We start from the raw sequence: 25,218 nt of genomic DNA, 5'->3' as shown, positions 1-25,218 counted from the left end.
CTATTCCTGTACTGCTTCATAGTCCCTCCTCCATTCCTTGCATGTATTATATTTTTCTACAAATTGTGGTTGCAGTAATAACCACAAATAGTAATGCAGCTCTGTGTCGTGCCTGTGGTGTCATCAAATATGCTCACACAGTAGAGACAGAGGAATAAGAAGAGATAGAGGGGGGGTGACTTTCTGCCATCAGCAGAGCCAGACTGCTGCTGCTACTGGAAGTGTTTTGATAGTGAACCCACATCTGCTGATGAGATTGTATCATGGGTTGTCACCAAAGGCCACTGTGGGTTAATAGCATCCTCAGAGATGGTGAGTGAGTTCCTCTGTGGTGTGACACACACTTTGAACCGATTCCACACGTTTGCACTCATTCCAGCACAAAGTCCGAGGTCACAGTTACCTTACAAAGACCCCCGTGAATGTGAAAAAACACAGAAAGAACAATCACCTAATTGGAATATAAGCTTAAATTATTATGTTATTATTGGACTATAATTTTTAATGTTATGTTTTATTCTGACAATATTTAATTGACTTTTTTAGGTTATACAATATGTGCTAATGTCCCTAATGCATATTACCAATTATTTTCCAAGCATATTGTAGGATTCATATTGATTGCTTGTTATTTCACAAAAATCTATGGATGGACTGATGGGTACACACGAACAGCAGCTGTTTGTGCCCGGCTGTTAGGCTGCAGTCAGTGTTTTCAGCCAAACAGTGACACTACATCCCCGAATGTCATGCCCCAACTCACTCATTAGTTTATTTTTTCATTTTGTTTTCCTGACCAAACTTCCTGCCTCCCCCACCGCAGGCTGTATCTTTATTTTATTGCTGCTGGGATACATAATAACCAGAGAGCAAGAATGAAAAAGACAGATTGAATTTAATTTGTAGCTCAGAGGTAAGTTTCCATAACACAGTGTTTGGTTTCTACATTGATTTCCCACACCTGTTTAAGAAAATAAAATAATTAATTAGCAAGCACAAAAGTTGTTATTTGCACAGTACCTGTGATTAAATTTTCCAGTTCTTGCAGATGCTGAATAATGAACAAGAAAACAAACAAAATAATAAAATAATTGGTGCATAAAATTTTTTGACTTCAAATTCTGTAAGTTTAAAGTTTATTTTGCTTTATGCTTTATGATAATGGTGAAAAATCTTTTGTTCTGTTGAGTGGTGTAGGTGAGGACATGGGCAAATATTTGCATAAACCATGTGTAAAAACATGTCGCACAAAACTGTGATTCATCAGTATTTTCTTACCTGATTTGTTACAATACTGCAGTTTCAAACCCAGGAAAACACTTATATGTAATACCAATAATACTAATCATACTCAATACGAATGTTATTTAAATTAAAAAACAGTAAGAGGTGCCTTTTTGGAAATAAAGATCAGAAAAATGTAAACAGTAACATCGATCACAGCACTGTTTTAAGTTGCCTGAAGTAATGCAATAAACATAGTAGCATAACTGTAAATAAGGTATATATGTGACTGATATTTAAATATAATAGGCTGCATGAGTTGGTGCTGTGAATCTGGTGCTTCTATTTTAAAAGTAGGACTTTAAGAGAAACGTGACACTCTTTAGACAAAAAGAACTTATTAACACTACTATTGTTACAGACAAGCAGGAATTAACATTATGGTTTTATTATTAGCCATAGTTACTAGATGCTAATTTAACGATAACTTAGCGGATGGCTAATGTGGCTCTCAAATGTGTGTGGGCTATATTTATGGTTCAGTGTTTAAATACTTCAGTGTTGTTGAAGCAGCCGCTTTAAAAAATTCAATCCAAAGTACTACTTCAGCTACTAATGTAGGTACTGGCTCTATATGTATTTATTTATTTTGACAACCCTGCATTTTAAACACATTTTAGAAGTGCCTTCGACACAGCTTCACAAACAAGTGATGAAGGCCCGGCTGTCTTAGAAACTAATAGCAAGCTAAAATTGCCCAGAATCAAAATGAAATGAACATCAGTGGAACAATAAATACATGTAATGAACGCACACTATTAACTGAAAAGGAGCACACTTTAATTCTTTTAAAAACATATGGTTATTGGCATTATTCTTTCGTATTATTTATTAAAAATGGTTTCCATTGCTGCACTTAGAGTCTAATTTCTTGGCACTGAGATTCTCATCTCAGGCTGACAGATCGGCTGCTCCTTGTCCTCCACCTGTTCTCAGCTTTTTCTTGTGGCCTCTTAGTGTTTATTTTCACATCACCTTCAGTGTCAAGCCTTTTCTCTTTGTACCTGTGGCACAGTGAGTGTCTCAGTGGAAACTACATTCAGCAACTCCATTATTTCAGCCATGCTGTAGTTTTTCTTTTTTTCTTTCCTAAAAAACATCATCAATCTCGAAGAAACATTCAGGAAATTCAGACACAGTGGGTTTCATGTTTTTAATCAGACTTTGTCTTTCTTTTTTTTCCTGTAGCCGTGCAGGCGACTCTCCACCACCATGGATGCATTTTCCATGCCACCTCAAGGCAAATCTAAAAAGAGTCTGTGACAAATTGCTTAAACACAAAAAATGGTGGTAAATTACTGTCATTTAGCTTGCCTGGTTATTTTTTGTGATGCGCAAGAACTTTGTGATGCGCATATTAGCGAGTGAGGCCAGTTGTATCACGAAATCCTGTGTTTTAAAGGAATTGGACTTGAAATAAACCATCTAGTGCTACAATCACACTAGGAAAGCAGTGGTTGGAGACCACAGACAATCAAAACCGCTTTGAAAATGTGCAGTGAACTTGCAGTCTTGTTGCCTTTGAGATGGTTGCTTTGAAGGCGAGGACCAGGTCTGTGCACGCTCGCAATCAGCTGCTGTCTTCAAAGTGACTTTGGTGCGTCAAGACAGTGATGTAAATGGCAATAAGATGGAGTCTATTGCCATCTATTGCAAATCGTTTGCTTTCTACATTAAACAGAAATTCACTCTTACATTAAGTTCAGCAAGAACATCAGACATTTGAAAAAAAAAGTTCAAAAATCGCTCCACAAATGATGTCGTTGCTGCTTGAGGCAATTTAACTGGGAAATAGGTGCATGGCAATCTTGCGTTTATGTAAGAATGTAACCAGAATATAACCAACTGGCAACCAGCTAAGTTGAGTGCCCTTTGGCAAAGAGACACAGACTGGCTTAATATTTTCTCATTTTGTCTTTATTTTAAAATTAGACAACTCTTTGCTAATCTGTCTGACTGCAGTCAGTCTGATCCAGGAGACAACTGTTTGGAGACAGGTTGTCTCCCACTGGGTGACATGAAGGTGATGCATGCTCAAAACTGTGGGAAACCAGTGTCTAAACCTTAAGGGGCATTTTTGTTTTCCATCTACAATTAGCAGAAAAGGCATTAGTGCATGTTATTATTTTATTTTACATTGTACTTGCTACGTTACATAATTTCTATAATTTACAGTGATAAAAACAACATTTTTTCCTAGAAAAAGGGGCTCAATCAATGCAAAATTGATGCCGTGGATTACATCATGTGATCCACTTTGCTTTAACTCCATAATTTCATTCTCATCTAGTTCTTGCTTATCTTCTACTTATATTTTTGTGCCACCCATCTGGAGAATCAGCAGTGCTGGAGCAGTTTTTGGATGCAAACCCGGGTTCTGGTTGTATGAATATAACATGAAGCCTTCAACAGGAAGTGAATACTTTTTGTAAGCAGCGCATGCTGGTTTTGATGTGCTTTCTTCTGGGATTGAAGAGGATTCATATATGGATTTATTCTACCAGTGGAGCTTACTTTAACACTCGTCGGTGACAGGAGCTTTGTAGTCAGACTCTCTGTAGCTTTATAGGGAACGATTGACACACACATACTGGAATGTTCCGAATTTGAAAATATTATTAAGACTGATTGAAAATTCCCACATTAAACTTTCAAATTTATCTTAAAAATATTTGTATGACATTTTACTGGTGGTTCAAGTACTAACATGTAGAGAACATAAGCGATGTACTTCATGGTGTCTATATAAGTTATCTGTGGTAGTCAGCACGGGTCATTTTTCTGTTCACTTTTGCTTGAAAACAGGGAAGGAGTAGCTGTTTTTTTGGACATTACTCATCTAATGGTTGGCTAATGAATATATGGACTCTGTTTTCAGCAAAGTGGCCATTTTTTAAAACTACTTAATTAAGCCTCCATCTGTCTGTGGTGCTCATTCAGTGTAATGTTATTTTTGGCTTTGGATAGTGCCTGACATGGAACCCGGTTTATTTATTTTGTACTTTTACTAAGTTGGCTGTTAAAGTTTCATCCTTTTATGTTGAGTTAAGTTTCTTTTATGTTGCTTTTCTTCTGAAAGAGATTCAGACACACTTTTGAATCATTTTTTCTTCAAAAAAGCCAGCAAAGATCACAAAAAGCTTATTTATGATTATTTATCCTTCGGAAGAATGTAGCCCTGAATGATTGTTAATTAAGTGTCTTATGCCTGTCTTATTCCTAAGTATGGCATAAGACTAACTGTGAGGGTAATGAAACTGATTAAGATGACTGATGACTGTCATTTTGCCGTTATGCTACTCTGGCTGTGTAAAACATCTCTGCATCATCATTATTCCGCTTTCCCATAAAGTTGTGTCGGTTCATGTGGACACGAGTGTTTTCAGTGGGAAAAACATTTCATAACTCATCCAAGTGGCTTCTTCAGTCTCCGCTAACTGAAGGTTTTCCCAAAAGGCTAGCGCTATTAAACTGAAGTTATCAGCAGTAATGGGGACACTTGAAAGTTGATGTATACCATAAACTAACACATAGGGATCAGTATTTAGGGTGTGATTCACATCCTCCACTGCAGCATAAATTTAGATGTCATCAGGATGCTGCAACTCCACTCTTGCATGTGCTGCTTTGGTTCTTGAATAAGTTGTGAAGAAGAGCAAAGATATAACACACAAAGAGCTCAAGTGAAAACAAGTGTTAAAGCTGGTATTCCCCAAGGCTCAGGGCCCCTCGGACAGAGTCATGTATATAGTGTATTCTTTTACCTGTGTGTTTCCTTTGCATTAGTTAACACGCTCACTTGGAAAGCTAAATGTTGCTGGTTCAATTCTAGTTGGAGATGCAAATTTTGAAAGGCTTCTGCAGTAAAACTCTGAGCTACTGACCCCTTGTGACAAAGGAATAGACGGAATTAACTGCTTCTCCCTCTGGCTAAATGGCACAGCACAAAAGAGCTGCCTCATCACGCCGGGACACTGTTCTCTATTTACAGCTACAGTCCAGTGGCCACTCTTCAACAATGAGTATATGCACATACTTAGCAGGAAGGATGATTTGAGCAGAGAGTGAAGGGAAGCCATTTGGGTAAAATGGAAACGGCCATCTCTGAACTGAACAGGGACCCTGAGGGTACATCTTTCACCATCTTTACAGTGCGTGATTGCAGCCATTCCCCAGACTCTATGAATAGTACATGAATAGTACTCATGGCCATTGCTTAATGGTTGAGACAATTTGCATATCAACAATCATCAATGATCTTGTGTCTCATTATTGTACAATAATGCTGGTTTTGATCATTATGCAACTGTAGAGTTTTTAAAGCGGGGAAACCTGCAGTCAGCTGAGACTGAAGAACTCGAGAACATTTGGATGAGCGCTGAAACAGTTCTCCCACCAAAAACTTTGCATCTAAGTGAGCTGAATTAAAAGAAATCGAGTGAAAATCTAACGTTCTGTACTGCATGTAGACAAACAAGACTACTGGTTTCATGTGCTATGCTCTCAGCACTGCTGCTATTTATTTGGTAGCACAATGGAGCTGAACACATTTACTCTGACAGTGAAAGCAGAGGTGTTTGGGTTAATTGCAGTCAGCCGTCTCCCCTCTGACAGATGAGTCTGTCTGAACGTGAAATGTATTCAGCTGTAAAGCGCTCGTCTGTTATTAATTTTAACTTGTGCATTGTGGAAAGCATAATATGGATATAGAACTTCTGATCTCCTCGGTATACAAATTTTAGCACTGAAATAAAATCCAGTTACTTGTCAATGACACCTGTCTCCTCCTAACCCTCCCCTACTGCTTTCACTGACACTGCAGCACTGAAGACTGGAAATGTCTGAAATAAGTTAATTGGCTAGATAATGACATGGGTTGGACTATTCATCACTCACAGATGCATAAGGACTGGACTGTAACGGAGATAAAGGATTAACTTCGTTCTCTTGCACAAACTGCTGATAACGACTAGCTTAGTGTATTCTAACTTGTGCTACTTACAGGTTTACTATTAATAACTTTTTCAAGAGTTGTGGTCATTTTGAAAAATTGTCTATCACGTAGACTATATTATGTGAACAGTGTAGACTAAGGCCTCAGTCACATTGGTCTAGAGACCAGTGGGTGACTGCCTGGGAACCACCGGCCGCTAAGGAAAAATGTGCGTTCCCTGAACAGTTAGTGAGCGCGTGCAGGAGATTGCTTGTTGTTAATGGAAGATTTTCAACATGCAGCTACTTTTACACAATTACTTTACAGTTTTCTGAGATAAAAACAGAAAGAAACAAGGAAAGGAAAGGAAGCAGGAATAAAACACAAACACCAAATCCTTATGAAGATATTCATGAAGTGTCTCTGCCTGCTTTGTGTGAGTTTTGTTGTGGGGTTTTGTTATTTTTAAGTGCCCCTACTTTTACCCCGGAATGATAGTTTTCTAAAAATATTATTTTTAATAAGCTGTGTTCCCACATTTCCAACATAACTTAGTATTTATGGAGTTTATCAGCCCCTTTAGTGTTTCTCTCTGTTAAATTCGGTGCTTGTTTTACTCTGTTAGTTGTCTCCTGTGTTTTGTGCTGTTTGAGTTCCTCCTGCGGCTGATTGTCTTGTCTAAACCTGTGTGTAGTTTGCCTTAGCTGTCTCCATTTCCCTAATCACCTTGCGTGTATAAATAGTCCTGTCTTTTCCTCAGTTGTTGTTGCAGTGTCTGTTATCCTGCCCACTGTGATTTTCCTCCACGTTCTCCTGAGGTCTGTTAGATATTGTGCTGCATGGCATGGATTGTGTTTGGAGCTTTTATGGATTAGCCTAAATAAACAGCTCGTCTTTTGTTAATTTGGTCTGCCTCCTCCGTCCTGCACTTGGGTCTTAACTTCTCTATTCAACAAATCGTAAGCCAGATTTGTTTTAAAAACATGCAAGCTACAAAGTTCATCACTGCTGTTATTTTGTTGAATAAGTTATTTCATACTAAGCCCTTTACTTTGCACTTGAAGCATTTCTATTTCTATCCCTATTCCCTTCAGGGTCTATGTAATCTTAAGTTGAACTATTTATTCACTTGTCTCCAACCAAAGCTGAGATGTATGCTAATTTTGAGCTTCAACGGTGGTTTAATTGGAATTGCTTCCCTTTACAACAACAGTGTGACGTTTCCTATATCATTTTCAGACACAGCATTCACTGGACTTTAATCAGAGTAGAAAAACATGTCAGCTCTTTGTCAACAATGTGAAGCGATGCACTAGACAGAGTGCTAACAAGCATTTTAAGTGACAATGCCCTAAAAGATGGTCCTGCGATTTTATATACAATTCAGTTTTAATTAGGTAGTGCAAATATGTTTAGAAAACATGCATCTCTAATACTTCACTGAAATCAGAAATACTAATGAAAATGTTATGGTGATGCTAAGAAAGTTCATCTACAGCTCACTGAACACTGAGTCACTTTATATGCACTGCATTTCTGCACAATTCATTCTGTTGATTTGTCAACTTTGCAAAACATTCTAAACTCAAATGTATACAGACATTCACAGCTCTAGGCTAATCAATAACCAAAGCTAAAACCTCTTTCTGTCATCTTCAGGGTGTTGGTACGGACCCCCACAGTGCCTTGGCTCTGCCCTCTGACTCCAAGTGGCACAAAGAAAAAGCAGAGGATCCCCCGTTCCAGTTCCTGGACTCTGATGATATGACCATCAGCATAGGTAGAGCTGGACATCTCTCAGGCAAGCCTCCCTTCATATACCCACATCAGCTGTTTTTTGGGCTGCAGTCTTTGTAGCTGCAACCTTTGCAGTCTATTTTTTTCAAATGCATGATTTGGTTGCAGTTGCAAAAGAGGTTCAGGCATTAGAAAGCAAAATCGAGGAAAAACGACTGCATTTGGTTGGCTGTCTGAAACCTGACCTGGCGCTTCTATGATGGCTCTCTTTTTGCTGTCCTGTTTTTTCTGTTTCTCTTTTTCTACCTGCCTTATCTCACCACCTGTAATCCTCACTGGGTGCTCTTGTGACTGAATGGTGTTTTCATCTTGACAGCTCTTGGGAAATTATCCTTGGCTGCAACACTGAACCTTCCTTTAAGCAATCATCTTTCCGAATGCTATTCCCTTATAACGTAATGTCCTACATACTAATTGTAAATTGTCACACTTGTCTGAATCGGTTTATAATGGGTAGGTTGTTCTGTAATTAACATAAATTATAATTTCCAACGTGCAAGACAGAGACAAGTCTAATTTTGTACTGTTTTGCAGAAAACATGAGTAAGAAACATTTTCTAACATATCAGAGTAATATTATAGCAACTGAGCAGTGACACCCCACATACAACTGCCTAACGAAGGTAGAAAATTAATGAGCAAATAAATGCAGCAAAAACATAACATAAAATACTAAACATAAATGCTGGCTCACTTGGAGGGAAATAGACTGTCTGATATGGTTTAGTCAGACTTTTTTGCTGTTAGGTTACAGCAAACACCTGGTCATCCAGAGGTGAACGTGCAACAGCCTCAACCTCTGGTGAATCGCTTTCAATTTAAAGATGATTGCACAGGTTGCCTGGTGGAGGCACCAGGTTGTGGCTGGATTCTCAATGTAGGTGGTTAATGTGAGCGTCTGTGTATTTAGATATTAGTCTGTGTATTTCGGTATTTAGCTAAATACACAATATATTTAGATATACTGGCTTTGTATAACATTTGTTACATGTACTTACCTATAAGTTCTTACTAGGATAATACAACACTAGTGCTTGTTTATGCTGTGCCGACTGTGCTCAGAGCAGCTGGTTTGTTGCGTTTGTGGCGCGCTAAACATGCGTCTTGCCTTCAGGGAAACTCCATTGGTACTATTTTTGGTAATGGTAATAGTTTAGATAAGTTCGCTTTTCATTCACATGTTATGTTCTGTTTATTCCTGCACTGAAAAGCTGTTAACTGTCGCTCTGCGTTCTTATGAATTCCAAGCACAGCAGGGGCTCTGCTGAATCATACACATTGTTGATTTCGAACCAGACTACCAGAGCAAATGGTGAAAATGAAATCGAGTCATGCTGCTAATTATAAGCCTTATGTAGTTATTTTTCTTTGGTGTCACAGTGAACCCAATTAAGAAATAAATCTTCACCAGCACTAATTGTCAAGACCGTAACTCATGAAAAGTAATGGTCAGGTGCAGCAAGGAAGAAAACAAGGACTTTTAAAAAATCTTAATTATACCCAAAGTGTTGATGCTGCATTTCATTGACTTTTTAAGAGGTATTGAGTGCACAACCTCCTGTCATTTATCATAGATCACCTACAAAGGTTTTGGGTTTTTTTTAAATCATGAATTACTTGTACCCTTAAAAAAAATATTGTTTGTTTTCAGCATACAGTCAAACCAAAATAGAGACAGCCTGAAAAGCAGGGTCTCTCTGCTTGAGTTATTTAGTCAGATTTTGATTGACAGCTTTTTTGCCAGCTCAAACAACCCAAATCAAATGGGAAAAAACAGAGTTTGATTGAACTGGACCAAAACGTCTAGATATCCTGAGTATGAGTATAGGAAACAGAAAAATACCTTCCTTCCATGCAATATAAGGTGACCCAAAGGGCCTGACTCATTAATATGTAAAGTTTTTATTTATTTATAAGATTAAAAAAGAAATTCTGAAATAGGCAAAGTTACATTAACATAAGAATTCAACAACTTGTCAGATAAAGATAAAAATACGTATCTAATGAGGGATGTCTGGCAGATAATGCCAATTTTAAATTACCCAGGATAGGATGATTATTTAAAGCTGGGTTCTTCTTCTTCCAGCCCCTCTCTGACACTCATCTAATAAGGGTTGAATCTGAAAAAGAAAACACAAATCTGGGATTTTCTTAGGGTAGCACAAACTTAGCACCTCATTTTAATTGCATGCCAGCAAATCTAGCGGATTAATTAACAAGACAACAAAAATGGCAGTGCCCAAAGGCGTTGATTAAACACAAAACATTATTTCAAACTCTGAGACAGTTTTAATGGAATATTAAGTTGTGGCAGTAACCTGTGCTTGCTTTAGTGCTATAGTCTTGTAAAATACAAAGCAACATACGCTTTTTTTAGAGCACATATTTTGACTTGTGACTGCACCAGAACTATAGGTACTAAAATAAAACAAGTGCCACCTCAGTGAGTCACCATTAGCATTGGCTGGTCTTTGAAAATTGAACAGTGCAGCCTGTATTCTTATTAATTACCACACTGTCTTCCCTGCTGACATAAAACTTTGGGAAGTTTGTTCTTGCTACCAGGAACAGTTTGACTTCAACCTGGATGTTGCTGAGCGATTGCAAAGTGCTTGGAAGATGGAGTTATATTTTGAATTCCTTCGTGTTTGCGTATGCTCCTGTGAGTCACTTTCTGACTCACTCACTCCTCTTTATTTCCGTCATTGTCACAGTGACCTCCGTGTTATTCAGTTGGTTTCTTTAAACATAAAAAGGCATTTCTATACAGTGTAAAACATGTTTCATTTTCACTGTTGTAAGGACAGCACCTAAATGGCTGCTAAACGTGTTAAGAGACAAAAAGTGACAAAAGTGATAAAACACTCAAAACTGACAGTGAATCCCTGCTTTAGTTGCCAAGTCCACCAAATGAGTAAATATATATTTCAAGCTACCTTCGGTGTGGCTTATGGATCAGTTAGTTTCCCTCATGGCTTGCCTGAGGGCACTGAAGTCAGTCAGCCAATACAGTAAACAGAAAGGAGCATAAGACCATCCCCCATCAAAAGTGCTCTAAGTCACTGCAGGCCCGACGTGCTATTCAGGATGCAACATAGCTAGTCTGCAGTAGAGAATTACAATTTCTTCGTATTTTGCTTCCAGGGACACAGACTTGTGTTAGTGAGCAGCAGGCTTTCTGAAAGTTTTCTTTTGACAGTGACTGCACTTTTTCCCACAGATTTTCCATGAATTGTTGAACATTTCCAAAGGATTTTTTAAACACTGACCTATGAATTATTCAAGCATTGAAAACAGGCATCTTACTCAATCAGGTTTAAATTATATCTTTCGGAGTTTGTTACTGCCATTCTATTTGCAAATAAATAAATATATTCTGAAATTGAATCTACAAAAATACCAATTATAACACAGTTTGACAGGCATAAAATTGTTCTTTTACACCAACAAGGTATTCTTAAAGAGCTATCTGCTAAAAATTGGCATATCTCAGCATGGCGTCCACTGTGTACTTAAAATATTACAAAATAAAAAATGTTATGCCTAAAAAACTACAGAGGGTGAACTGTATATGAAAAGAAGAGAAAATCTAGCAAAGACCTGAGAGATGCATCAGGCCCTTCTGTTGATCCATCTGCTGTCTACTGAAACATCATCAGATATGGTCTCATTCAGTGGAAGGATGGCTGTCAAGAAGCTATTTTTAAGGAAGAATGACTGGGAGGAAAGGTAGAAGTATGTTACATTACACAAGAACTAGACTGTGTCAGTGTCAACATGTTTGATGGAGGGATCAGGGCTGCAGCTAAAGATTTTGGTTGTCGACTAAACTGCCAATTTTTCATAGTAGTCGATTAGTCTACGATTATTTCAATAACTCTTATGGTTGCTTCCTATGGGCAAACCTCCTGTTATAGGCTCCAGTAGCTCATTTGCTCAAGTCTGTGAATATCATCCTGTTGTCTCACCCCACAACAAATTAAATTCATTAAAACTAGGAGACAGTGTAGCTATTCCTGTTTAACGGTTAACTATCACATTTCACAAATGGTGCTCGCTTAGTAAGCATCATCCTGAGAAGTTTCCGACAGGTAAGCCAACATAGACATTACTGTACAAACATTACCAAAAACAAGGTATCAACACGGCGCACTAACTTAACTCTCTAAAACTGACCCACGCTGAGGTGACGTCACAGCTCCAGGGTGCCAGAGTTTTACATTTTTATCATGGAAGGAAATCTCTGCTTTTGCACAGCCTGCATTTAACTTTGTTTGTTTTCTTTGAAATGCTTTCACATTTTTTTAAATTTCCGTTCCCATTTTCTTCCGTCCTCCTGTTTTGCTGTTCGTGCTACGTTCTTCTTTGTTAGTACTGAGTGCAGTCTCAGCAGATGATACAGATAACAGAAAAGTACCGTTACATTTTTATCCACCGTACAATACCACCTGGAAAACATCTGTCATATTGATCCCAAATACACTGCCAAAAAAGAATTCCTGGAAAAACACACAATGGGACACTGTCAGTCATGGATTGACGTCCCCAAAACCATAACAAAGATGCTTCAAAGGTCATGATGAAAAAGACAAAAAAAAAAAAAAACCTGCCAGCATCCAAAGAAAAGCTTTGAAGTGAAGTCTGTAGAATTATTTCTGAAATAAATTACATAAAGCTTGCCTAAGAGAGTTCAGGCTGTGTTGAAGAATAGCAGTCATCCTGCCAAATGGTGATTTTCAAGTTCTTTAGTATGTTCTTGCCTTGAACACTATGCTCTGGGTGTTTCAATAATAAGCTGTACTTATTTCCCATTTTTCTAGCAAAATATAAAGAAACTGCAGGATTGCCCAGTACTAGTGTTTCACAACAGATCCAAAGAGTAACTATGTTTTATTTTAGATTAATATCAGAATCCCTGTCTTCCTGCACAGTACAACAGCTGCAGAGGTGAAGATGATTGTAGCCTCTGGGCTCCTGGTGTCATTATAGGTTCAAATCTAAAGGCTTCTTTTGCATTCAAGACCGCTGAGTCTTCTTTAACTTCACCTTAATGGGGTTAGGAGCGGAGGAAGGTGTAAATGCTGTAGATATCAGCAAATGCTTCTGCAAGCAAGCTGTACAAAAGATGATTGACAGCTTTTTTCTTTTATACTTTAGACACCGCTCAAGGTTAGATGTCTAGAGTAATAGTGCGTTCAACTCCAAAAAACTTTCAAAGACATTTAGGGTGCCCGGTTTTAAAGATTTTCGAAAGGTTCCAGTTCATGTCTATTGAAAGATTGACCTTGTCAGGCTTTGCTTTTATTTATGATTCTTTTACAGACAAAAGCTATTGATAAATGTCTCTTTAGGTTCATGTGTAGAAACTCATGTTTAAGCTATAATCAATATTTTATTTTAGCATTACATGCATCCTCTCAATCAATGCTTCCTTTATCTTTCAGTGTCCTTTGGTGATCTGATGATTGGTGTTTGGGCTCTTTTTTTTTGGGGACCTCTGTTTTTTAATTTCTTGACTAATTTATGGATATTTCCTCTTGGTTTGGGCTTTATCTTTATTTGAAATCTTACCTTTTGACTTTTTGGAAGCAGTTGTTGTTGTCCTTTTAGTCATCACAGAAGATGAACAAACCAAAAGCTCATTCCAGTCCTTTAGATGTGTGGTATATGAATGTGGAAGGTGTGCATTACATTTTTTTCTTTATTCTAATCTCCCAAACAGGTTGATAGCTGCTTGGAAGTTTAATTATGCTTCATTTCCATTGCTGAGATGGGCATCTGCTCAGAGATGGGAATTAATCTTCTATTTTTAGAGAAGAACTTCCTCCACAGAACAATTAAGCACAACACCAGACATTTAAATTTGCATTTCAACAACATGCTAATTATTCCTAAAGAGTAGCATAGCCACATGATTCATGAATTTGAAGTATTGTCTTTGCAAGAAGTGACTTCTGGTATTTATTTTCTGTATGACTTCATAAGTTTTTTACATCATTCTTTTCAGGATTGGTTGAGTTGATTGAGTTATGTTTTCATTCATACACAGCTCCCTAAAATACCACCACATTACTTCAGTGAGGCTGATGTCTGGATTCAGCCATGTTTTATAGATTTGCTGCTGTTCTTGGGGATCACCGTCTTCTTGCCATGACCCAGTTTCAGCAGCCTTTAGCTGCTGGACAGATGTCCCCACATTTGAGTCCACAATATTTTTATCAACAGAGGAGTTCGTCATCAACCCAATGACTGTGAGGTGCTCTGGACCGGTGGCTGCAAAACTAGCTCAAATCAGCCACACCACTATTGCTGGTGCTTGGTTTGTGCTAATATGGTGCTGTGCATTATGGTCAATCATTTCTCATATGTCCAGAGGACATTGTTCCAGAAGTCGTGTGGTTTGCTCAAATGCAGCTTTTAAATTTTAGCCATGCTGCAGTAATCTTTTTAGAGAGTCTATCTTCTGGAAACCCTTCCATACAAGCTACACTTCTCAGTCTTGTTCTAATGGTGCTGTTACAAACTTTAACATTTAGGCCTGTTGACCTCGAAGTGAATTTGCTGGGACATCCACTTCTGAGAAGATTGTGGCATTGTATTACCACACATCTGAATACTCCAGACCAGAGGTGGTCCTGTAGTCATACCTGCTGATGAGTTAATCAAATAGCAGCATCTGTCTGCTACCTTTTTAATTCCCACGGACGCAGCAAGGATTTACTGCAAATGGTCTGCAAGGTGAAAACTTTCTTTTTCACATAACTGTGGGCATCTGCCAATATCAGTCTATTGGTAGTTTTGTCAACAAAGATCTTATTTATAGCTGATAATAGCTCATTTTTAAAAAAAACAAACAAACTCTGTTGTGCCACATGAATTTTGCATTGGTTCATCGCGTGACAAAGGGCTGAATGAATCAAGACCTTCCGTGAATTCAACCTTGTCAAAATTCAAAGACCATACCTGATGTTTGCAGTCTCCCCTTGGAGATTATCTTCTCATGCAACTTTCTTAGGAATCCTGTTCTGCCAAGGAGAGCAAAGATCAATTTCTGTTTCAAACTGAGCGAGCCTTCATGTCAGAGCACATCACTGGGGATGAGAGCTGGGTTTCCAGCTACAACATAGTGGGTAAACAGGAGTTCAGTCCACAATTTTTAACCCCAGAGAAGTGCAGCCAGGAGCATGCTCACCATTTTCTCCAGAATCACAGGTTTGTGCAACATAATTTCATTGCCCAGTACAGTGCAGTTACACTGTAACAATGTCAGGCATATGAAGGAGAACGTTCAATCAAAACAGCCTGGCTTTGCTGTCAAAAGTTGTGGTCATAAAAATCAAAACAACATCGTTGCTCACCACCAACTATTTTGCCAGACACTGAACATTGTGAACATTCGTACACATGCACAAAACCAAAAAATATAGAATGCGTAAAATTATTTTAGGCATTGCTATCATTCCACAATATCAGTATGCAAACAGACTACAGAGAACTGCTGCAGAAATCCCAGAGATGAGATAAAGGGTAAACAGTAAACCTGCGGTATAAATAATGACTGGATTAATTAAGGAAGTAGATGCAAATGTGCAGAGACACGGAGAATATCAACTGATTAATGGTTGGGAGTGGCTGACGTGACAGAAGATTTAGTGAATGGAATAAAACAAGGCAAAGAAGAATGAATGAACTTGTAAAGCATAGCAGAATGTGGCACATTTTGTTGTTGGTGTAATTTGATCCAGTATTGTAAATCACTTGGATTAGAATCGTTGACCATCTCTCTGAGGTTTTTAAATTATGTTTGAGATATCATTGTTTAATGTGTGCAGTGGTTTACAAGTGTGTATAATAAAGAAAGGGAATATGTGGTATGACTAGTAGTGTAATGTGAGTGCAAAAGAGCTAGTAGTGCTGGAGATGCTGAGTCAGTCAACTTTTTAATAGTTCCACTTATGAGTTGATGTTGAGTTTGTCTAAATATTTAGTTCTTGAGCCAAGACAACTTAAAGAGAGAAAGTTTGGCCATTTGGAGTAATAGCAGCTTTGCATTATTCAATATTTCAGGGTGTTTACACCTGCAGTGTTTAGTCTATTTGGTTTAAACTGCAGCTTGCACTCAGGTGTGGATCTAAACAACCACACCAAGACCCTTTGGAGGAGATGGTCTCAGTCTGGTTCTGCATACATCAGAGCACTTTGTTTATGGTCTAAACATGATCCGACCCAGCTACCAGGTGTATGCAGCTTGTTTGAGATAAATGCCTTCCGATATGCAGGCTTTGCATTCTGGGATGCAGCAGAGGGTACCATAGGTGTGCAGAGTACACAAACTACTGGTAGAAGTTAGGTATCTATCTCTAGCCACTTCCTCCAGCTAATCCCAGGGAACGCAGAGGCATTCCCAGGCCAGCCAAGAAACATAATCTGTCCAGTCTACCCTTGATCTACCTCAGGGATTCCTTTCTGTAGGACGTGCTGTCAGCTCGCCCAGTAGACATTCAAATTCAGATGCTGAAACCACCTCAATGGCCTCCTTTTGATGTGGAGGACGAGCGGCTCTTGAATGGATGAACTCTTCATTGCATCTCTTAGGGAGAGGCCAGCCACCCTTCAGAGAAAGCTCATTTCTGCCTTGTATCTAGGCTCTTGTTCTTTGGGTCACTATTCCAAGCTCGTAGGGTAGGGTAGGGATGTAGATCGGCTGATAAATCAGCAGCTCTGCTTTTATGCTAAGCTTTTTCTTCACAACGATAGACCAGCACAGTATTCACATCAACTTATCATCAACTAAATGAACCAGCCTCTCAGTTCATCTTGTGTCTGAAACAAGACTTTCTTGTTTCAGACACAAGAAAGTCTTGTGTCTGAAACACAAGACTTTGTGTTCTTCTCTTAATTTGAGGCTACCCTCCCTTTATGCCAGCTTTGTTCTTATAGGCTGCCCAATTGCAAGGTGTTTTGGGCTTCTAGAGCTTTCCGGCCAAGGCCCCATCCCTGACATGGCCATATTAAAAATTTCCACTTTTACTTACATAACAGAGAGCTTTAACTTTTTTCCCCAAGGAGTAAAACCTCCATCCATGCTGGATACAACATTTATCATCTTGAAAAATATGAAGAGATTGATGACATTTATTGTGTAATTAGTGTTCAATAAAAGTGCAGTGCAGAAGCAAGACATTGGCTTGCTTACTAATTCTTTTGATAAACAGTAGGGAATGATGGTGTCCTTACTTTAGTATACTTCCGTGTTGTCTAAAATGTAGTTGACACAGTTGATACATTTGATACATCACACAAAAATCTGTGACAATAGCACAGGAAAGAAACTGATGGCAGCTGGATTCATTGAGCTATTTGAAATATTCATACCAATCCCACACCTGTGGCCATGAATACCTAATCGTTGGTACAATTTGGATTGATCATGTTTTGTTTCTTGGTTAAAACAGAATGAGCCAATCTTTCGCTCTACTAGCTTTAGTACAGTGTTTTTCAACCTTTTTTGAGTCGCGGCACATTTTATACACCACCAACCAAACTTGCTCCAAAATGACACATTGTAGCCTAATACAGTACATTTAATGGCAAGTTAGTCTCTCAGTTTGTTTATACTCACTCAGTGTGAAACCTGGGCCTGTCTAGATGAACACAAAGATGATATTCTGGCAGGAATTGAAGAAAGGCATACAGGCGTTTAAGCTTGCTTGGGACCATGGCACTGTTTGAGAGCTTTTCTCCACACACCAAAGGCAAGGCAAGTTTATTTGTATAGCACAATTCAACAACAAGGTGATTCAAAGTGCTTTACAGAGACATTAGAAACAAAAACAAATAAAAAGCATGATTTAAAATTGATTAAAACAAGCAAAAAAAACAAACTAACTAATTAACAAACAAACAAACAAAACAGTATATAAAATCAAAACAGATAAAATCAGAACAGTAGATAAAATCAGTAGTTAAAATGTAAGTTTTGACATTTAAGCTTAAGTGCAGATTTGGTGCTTTATTCAAATGCAACTGAGAACAGGTGAGTCTTCAACCTGGATTTAAATAAACTGAGTGTTTCAGCTGATCTGTGGCTTTCTGGGAGTTTGTTCCAGATATAAGGAGCATAAAAGCTGAAACATAACGGAGTCGGTGCAGTCCGATCTCCAGTGAAAGTAAATCCAAACGAAAGATAACTTTCACTGTATTGCCTCGAGCTCACCGTTTTTGCTGTCTTTTGACTACCACTGGTACTAGGCTCTTCTGGATTAGAATTTTGTCCAGGGCACAGTTCGTAGTCCGCAGTTTTTCCTTTGTTGTACGTCTTGCAGCTGCCATGTAAAGCGCGCATCACTAACTGTGTCTTAACTTAACAAGGTGATATTGTGCTACCCACTGCCACCCACTGACATAAAAGAGTAATTACTCTACCAGTCACTGCATTGAAAGCACAGATGCCCAACAATGATTTTATTACTTGTAGTAATTATTAAACTGTATTTTTGGACCAATTAATTAAAATTAAATGGTTGGGAAACACTGCTTTAGTAGATGCATTTCTCCAACTGCACAAGTCCTGAAACATGTTTAATAGATCAGTTCTCTGCCTCCTGCTCCTCTCCAGGCATTTGAAGTGGCAAAAAGCCCTTGGTAAGCATGTTTCGATTCAAAGATGCATGTATTCACAAATACACATTCATGCTCAATGCATAGCATCCTAAATAATTCAGTTGAGATTGGGAGGAATCAAAGTGTGCCTCTATTTTGTTAGTGCTTCAGTTTAAATTTTTAGATTTACTTTGAAATGACAAATGGGATTACGTGTGAATTCTTCAGAACACAGTATGCTGCAGGTTCCAGAATGGTATAGTTGTAGTTGTCAGGAATTGGTGTCTTTCCGTTAAAAAAAACGTGTTTCATTAAATACAGACCTTAGGTTATGTTATTTGTAGCTTTTGCCCAATCTCTTATAATGAGGGGGCAGTGATGCCATAGTTGTGATCAAAGGGAAATCTTAATGCATACTGCAGCCACATCATATACCTGTACATTACATTAAGTCACTGCTTAAGATGCAGTACCCTTTACTGAATTCTCATGAATAAAAAAAGAAAATCCTGTCTGACCTTGTGTCTCTAATTGTTATAATAAGGTTTTTTTTTAAAGAACTTATCAGTCAGCCATAATGAAATGCTCAACAAAGCAGATTTTAAGATAAGAGAGAGTTAAAAACACATTTCTAAACATTTATAATTGAAAACAGACCAAAATAAATCTATAAATAAGTGATTTATCTTTCATCAGAAGAAACTTCAGAGAAGTTTCAATGTTTGACTTTAATTCATTGCATAATAAGTGTCTCTGACAGAAAAAGATCAATAATCTGTTATTTGTTTTTAGTGTTGGACACTAATATCAGAGTTGACATCAATCTGATTGTATTTGTACCTAACTAGTTCTAAAGAAATAAAAGGTACTTAAGATGCAGTTGAATATAATTGCATGACAGTTGGAGTCTCTCAGACAGTATGTAGATATGGGCCATTTCTTGTTCTGATGGCTCAAGGATATAACCATTATATTTGTGGCACTTTGGCAAAATGCAGTACTGTTATGAGTCTAAAATGGTCCATGCGGTAAATGGTGCATATGGACCAAATATGACAAAAAGCATGAATGGCATTTTTAGCAAAGCTTGGGCAAAGTCAATAACAGTTAAGTTGAGAATAAACTTAAAGGGTTTGGATTTACATCCAACATATGTAGGCCAGTCTTCTTAAACTTTACCCAAGCAACTTTTAGCAAAGATTAGGTAAACCGACTGCTAGTTATTTTGCGTTTGAACCTTAAGTGGCAAACAAATGACTTAGCAATTATGGCCCAAGCATTGTTGAGCAGCCCTGGACCCTTTTTTTCATTCAGTACAGATGTTAAAGACTAAACTAACTGTGCTAGATCTGTGTTTGAAAGGCCCAAAGTGTGCCAAGAAAATATCCCCAAATGATTACACCACTGCCTGAATCACTGATATGAGGTGAGACACACTTTCAAGTTGTTTACTCTACCGCCTGAATGTTGCAGAAGAAATTGAGATATTGTCCAATTTTGGAATTGCAGCCTTAGTTTCCTATTCTTAGCTGACATAGGTGATACCTGGTGTGGTCATCTGGTGTTGGAACCTATCAGGATTGGATGATCTGTGCATTCATTGGATGATTTTCTGCATCCCATGGTTCTTGAGTTACTGTTGCCTTCAGCTCAAAACAGTCTGGACATCCTGTTCTCTCACCTCCAGCATCACTGAGGCATTTTCACCTAGAGAACTGTTGGATCTTTCCCTTTAATCCCCAGAGATGGTGGTGCTCCATCTCATCCTAGAAAGTCAACAGTTTCTGAAATTAATTTAAATCACATTTCTTCCATATTCAGATGCTTGGTTTGAACTTCAGCAGATTGTCTTAACTGTACCTATTTCTCTAAAGGCACTGAATTACTGCCAAGAGAACAGGTGTACCTAATAAAGTGAGTGCACATTATATTCTGTTACACCAATTGCATCTTAGCCAGTGTTTAGTAATCCAGTTTTCAATACTGTGGAACTATTTTCTGTTATAATGTATCTAAATGTATGAAATTCCGTAGATTATCCTGTAGGTGTGACAAAACATTATTGAAATGCTTGTTATGGTGAGTTGGTTGATACCATAGCAGACTGAGGTTGCTCAGAGAAATGTACATTCAATTTACTGGCTGATAAATATGGACAACATCCACCCACCAGCTGGTTATGTCTCTGTAAGTCCACTCAAACAATGGCACAAATTACTTTTAGAGCCCACTCACATAGAACTTCAATCTACAAGACACCACTGGTGCACAATAATAACTAAAACTTACATGTCAGCAAAAAACATATGCCCCAGAAGGGTACATTTCTTTTCCCGAGAGCTGGTATGGAAGTACTCTAAAAATTTCAGGTGCTCTAAATTCAAACAAACAACCTTGTGGGCAAAAGCTGCTCCTCTAATCTCATTGCTGCCGCTGAATTTCCTGCTGCTGTGTTTTGGCCCAGTTCATTTCTTTTGATGAGGGACACTAACCCTTCTTCGTCTTCTATTAAGCCTCAGAGGAAGGAATCAGGCAGGTTTTGGGAAGGTGATAGAGAAATGGATGTTCCCTGTAGAGGAAGACCAAAGGGGTAAACAGACAAATCTCAGACACTGAACTTAATGTAGTGTTTCACCACATGCGCACCTCTCTTCCTGTATTATTTACTCTCATCTTCCCTGCTCAGTGTTTCACACAGAGAGTTAAAAACCAAGAGCTTGCCCTGAACTTGTTTTCCTCCTCGTACTCCTGTTCTGCTGGACTGCGTCAATCCTGAGAAGTTTGGAGGGAACGCAAACTGCAGCAGTTAATTAGTTGAAGACATCTCTGTTAAATCTCCATGTCTTTATAGTTCCTCCATCTCAGCAGGGTTCTTAGCAACCACTGAATCAGCATGCTGTCCAACATGAAAAAACATGTGCGTCCACAACGGGGTTTTTTCTCTCACCAACTGGCTGATTGAGCAAATCTTTCCCCTTTTTCAAACTATTCTCTGTTGTTTCTCTCTGAAGCAGCACAAATAAAGACAAATCTTCCTTCAGTTTCAACTTGTAATTAGTCTTTTTGGGCGATCGTGGCTCAAGAGTTGGGAGTTCGCCTTGTAATCGGAAGGTTGCCGGTTCGAGCCCCGGCTTGGACAGTCTTGATCGTTGTGTCCTTGGGCAAGACACTTCACCCGTTGCCCTATACTGGTGGTGGTCAGAGGGCCCGGTGGCGCCAGTGTCCGGCAGCCTCGCCTCTGTCAGTGCGCCCCAGGGTGGCTGTGGCTACAATGTAGCTTGCCATCACCAGTGTGTGAATGGGTGGATGACTGGTTGTGTAAAGCGCTTTGGGGTCCTTAGGGACTAGTAAAGCGCTATACAAATACAGGCCATTTACCAAAAGGAGCATTGTTCGTAATAACCCTTGAGGTAAGATAAGAAACACATTCACACAGGTGCCTTCATAAAAATAACAAAAACCTTTCCAGCACATTTACCTGCATTCATCTTATGTACACGGCTTTTCTGTCTGCAGCCCTCTCTATGCTTTTAAATATTTCTCCATTTTTATTACCTAAAAGTCTTATAAATATCATTTTTATACAGCTTACTGGTACATTATGACACCATGTTTGTTTGTAGTCCTTCCTCACTTGTTTTGATTGGCAATTACCGGAACAGGAAAGCAAATAAATAGCAGACATTTCGTTAACATTTTAGGAAACTCGCACTGTATTGGATCTGCAGCATATTGCCAATTAGTACCATTAAAATAATAAGTTGCAGGCAGTAATGATGGGGGAAAAGATTATAGAAAGGTGAAGGTGAATTAATTGCAAGGGCACTCCATGCGCCTGCACATGAAGAGTAGTTTTAATCAATGTAAGTAGTACAAAGCCTGTTAAATAACTGTGCTGCATCAGGAGAAGCTCTGTCAAGTCTATGAAAATCACCTTACTAACATTAGTGCTTGAATATTAAATTTTAAATTACCTTCTATTAAAACACTTGTTATGCAACACTAAGTACAGCCTCACAGAGCTGCTAGCATGACTTTAAACTTGTGTAGTAATTTTCAATAGAGGCAGTGAAATAATCGTGTGCACATAAACTTGTATTCTTGCAGGAATTTTGGGAAGAACCTAAAATCATGAACTCCAGGTACCTGGAAGTGTACTGAACATAAAATCCTTTTGTGGAACTGATAATACATCATATCAGCTATCATTGAGCCTTTTTTACCTTCTTTGACGAAGCGCTGGCCTAGGCACAGGTTGAAGCAGACTGAAGTGATCTGGAACATTATTCTAACACCTTAGTTTATTAGTTAATGAATCAGACGGCAGGTTTGTGAAAAATACTGTCAAACAAGCACATTTTGCTGCAGCCTGGGGTAATTTCAAATGCAATGTTTCAAATGGCTCAACAAACAAACACTCAAACTGGTCCAGAGGCTGTCTAAGGGCTAGCTAAAACAAATGTGGGTGTATTTCACTGTGAGAAAAACAATAATGTGTGATAACTTCAGTCAGAGATGGAAATATGATGTGAGAAAAGGACGGCAGGAAAGGTAAGGAGGAAGTGACCTTTGATGACTTTTGGTTATTTAAAGCTGACATCTTCCTTTTCTTCTTGGACTGATGCCTGTAAGAGTCACAGTGGATCATCTACCTCATCGCAGCCTGTCCTCTTATTTTGACATCCATCCTCTGCATGTCTTCCTTCACTACTGTAAATCATCCAATAACCCTCCTCTGTGAACTCTTCTCTTTCTCCCTGGCACTTCCATTAATTAACATTTTTTGTCTAATATATCCACTATCCCTCCTGTGCAAATGTCCAAACCATCTCAGTATTGTCTCTCTGTGTTCATCCTGGTCTCTGCAATTTAAAATCTCAACATCATCAACTACCTTCTGTCTTTTTTCAGTACTACCATCTCCAAACCATGCATTATTAGTACATTAGCTTGTGGCTCCCTCCATGTATGGGTTCTGCATCTGCATATGTTATAGCAATGACTGGAAACTGTGTGCTTAATAGGTAGCCAATAGTATGCTGATCATGTCATGGTTTTCCGTTACTGACTGTCTATTTCTCTGCGTACTTGTTGGCCTTGTCTGCTCTGTGCCTTCTGAAAATGTTTGAAAACACAGCTACAATATAGGATTAGTGCTGGAAACAGAAAGAGAGGCAGATGGACAATCAGTCTAGCAGGAATATACTATAGATGAAATCTTGAGGCGCTGTTGGAAAATAACTCTAGATTAAATCTGGTTTGATGTTTACTATAGTCTCTGGGTACCACAAGCAACAAATAGAGAGAATGTGTTGTGTACTGTTGTGCTTGATTTCCTCTTCAGTTCTTAGTATTTTTATTATAATCTGCCTCATTTAAAGCCTCTGTCTTAATTATGTTTATATGGTGGGCTCCTTGTGCCAGGAGCCAAGGTTTCCCCCTTACGCTGTTGTGGTTATTGATGATTTAAAGTTCAAGGAATAAATACTGATTTTAGGTGGGACTGATAGTAAACTGATATAAATAAATAAATAATAAATGCAAGTAAAAGTGTAATAAAATAAGTTCAGTCACCAAAGTGAAGCACAAACTGTTACAGTCCGTTTGTCTCGCAAGGCTAAATTTATTTTAACTAAAGTAATTAAAACACTATAAATGTAGCCAAGAGATTCAGTTCCACTGGCACACCTGTCAATAGAAGCAGGTACACCCCAACTTTAAGCCTTGTCACTATCCAAAATGTACCCACTGGATAATGAACGAGGGTACTACCAATGCACAATAGTATCACTTTTTGTATCTGGCTGTAAACATGCTGTTAAAATGGACATTTTTAACATAGTTGTCTACATGGGTGGTTTCCCTTTTGGATCTACCATCAAGAGGCCACTGTTTTTATTTTGTCAGCTTTTGGCCTTGGTTTCAGCTTTTTTTAGCTCCTGAGTTTGCTGCTTGATCCTGATATCAACCCAAGCAAGTACACTTACATAGTAATCCTAAGCAGAGTCGGACCATAACTGAATCCCCAATGGGATAATGAGACGTGATTCAAAATGCATTTAACTTGACCGCAGCTGAAACACAACACAAAGCACTTGCTCTGCTGTAAGGCTGAAACTCAACCATTAGTCTTGACACACTAAATTGGAGAAATTGACATCTGTTTGTCCTGATGTTATACCACCTGTTTAGGTTCTAAACTCCATAAGTAATGAAACAAATGCTTAAAAAAATGACTAGTTCAGCATTTAAAGGTAGTGTGATTTGGTAGTCAGGTGAAAATTCTGAATTATGTGTAATTGTGCTAAAGGACTTTGAAGTGATGGTAGATTAGAAAGGATAGAGTTCTCTATTCAAAGTGGCAATTATTTGGAAATCTCATTAATCTCAGACATAACCTCCCCACTTCAAAACGGTGACCATGTAAATGTCATCCTCGGGAGACCATTTACAAAATTCCATGGCAACCCATCAAATGAATGTAATAGTCTCAACCTAACAGGCTTTCCTTTTCCACCTTATGAAAAGGAAAAATTCAGACTTGGCTTCATCTGTCCCCAGTGAAATACAGTGCCTAACAAGTTTATGAGAGCACCTCTCAG

The 25,218-nt window shown here is 38.5% G+C and overlaps 1 protein-coding gene across 3 annotated transcripts in view; it reads left to right on the top strand.

The window, feature by feature from the left end:
* LOC120736450 (zinc transporter ZIP11-like) overlaps window positions 1-25,218 on the top strand; it is a 157,781-nt gene that overhangs the window by 88,068 nt on the left and 44,495 nt on the right. For 2 of the 3 annotated variants that reach the window (XM_040036534.1, XM_040036533.1), the window contains one exon: window positions 7,877-8,018. In XM_040036534.1, coding sequence (XP_039892468.1) covers window positions 7,877-8,018 — 142 coding nt within the window. The remainder of the gene's footprint in view (window positions 1-7,876; window positions 8,019-25,218) is intronic. The other variant, XM_040036535.1, reaches the window with a different exon arrangement.

Source organism: Simochromis diagramma, unplaced genomic scaffold, assembly GCF_900408965.1.
Source record: "Simochromis diagramma unplaced genomic scaffold, fSimDia1.1 OVJJ01000371.1, whole genome shotgun sequence".
Taxonomy (NCBI): Eukaryota; Metazoa; Chordata; class Actinopteri; order Cichliformes; family Cichlidae; genus Simochromis; species Simochromis diagramma.
Note: the sequence above shows the minus strand (reverse complement) of the source record. Positions and strands in the feature narration are given on the sequence as shown.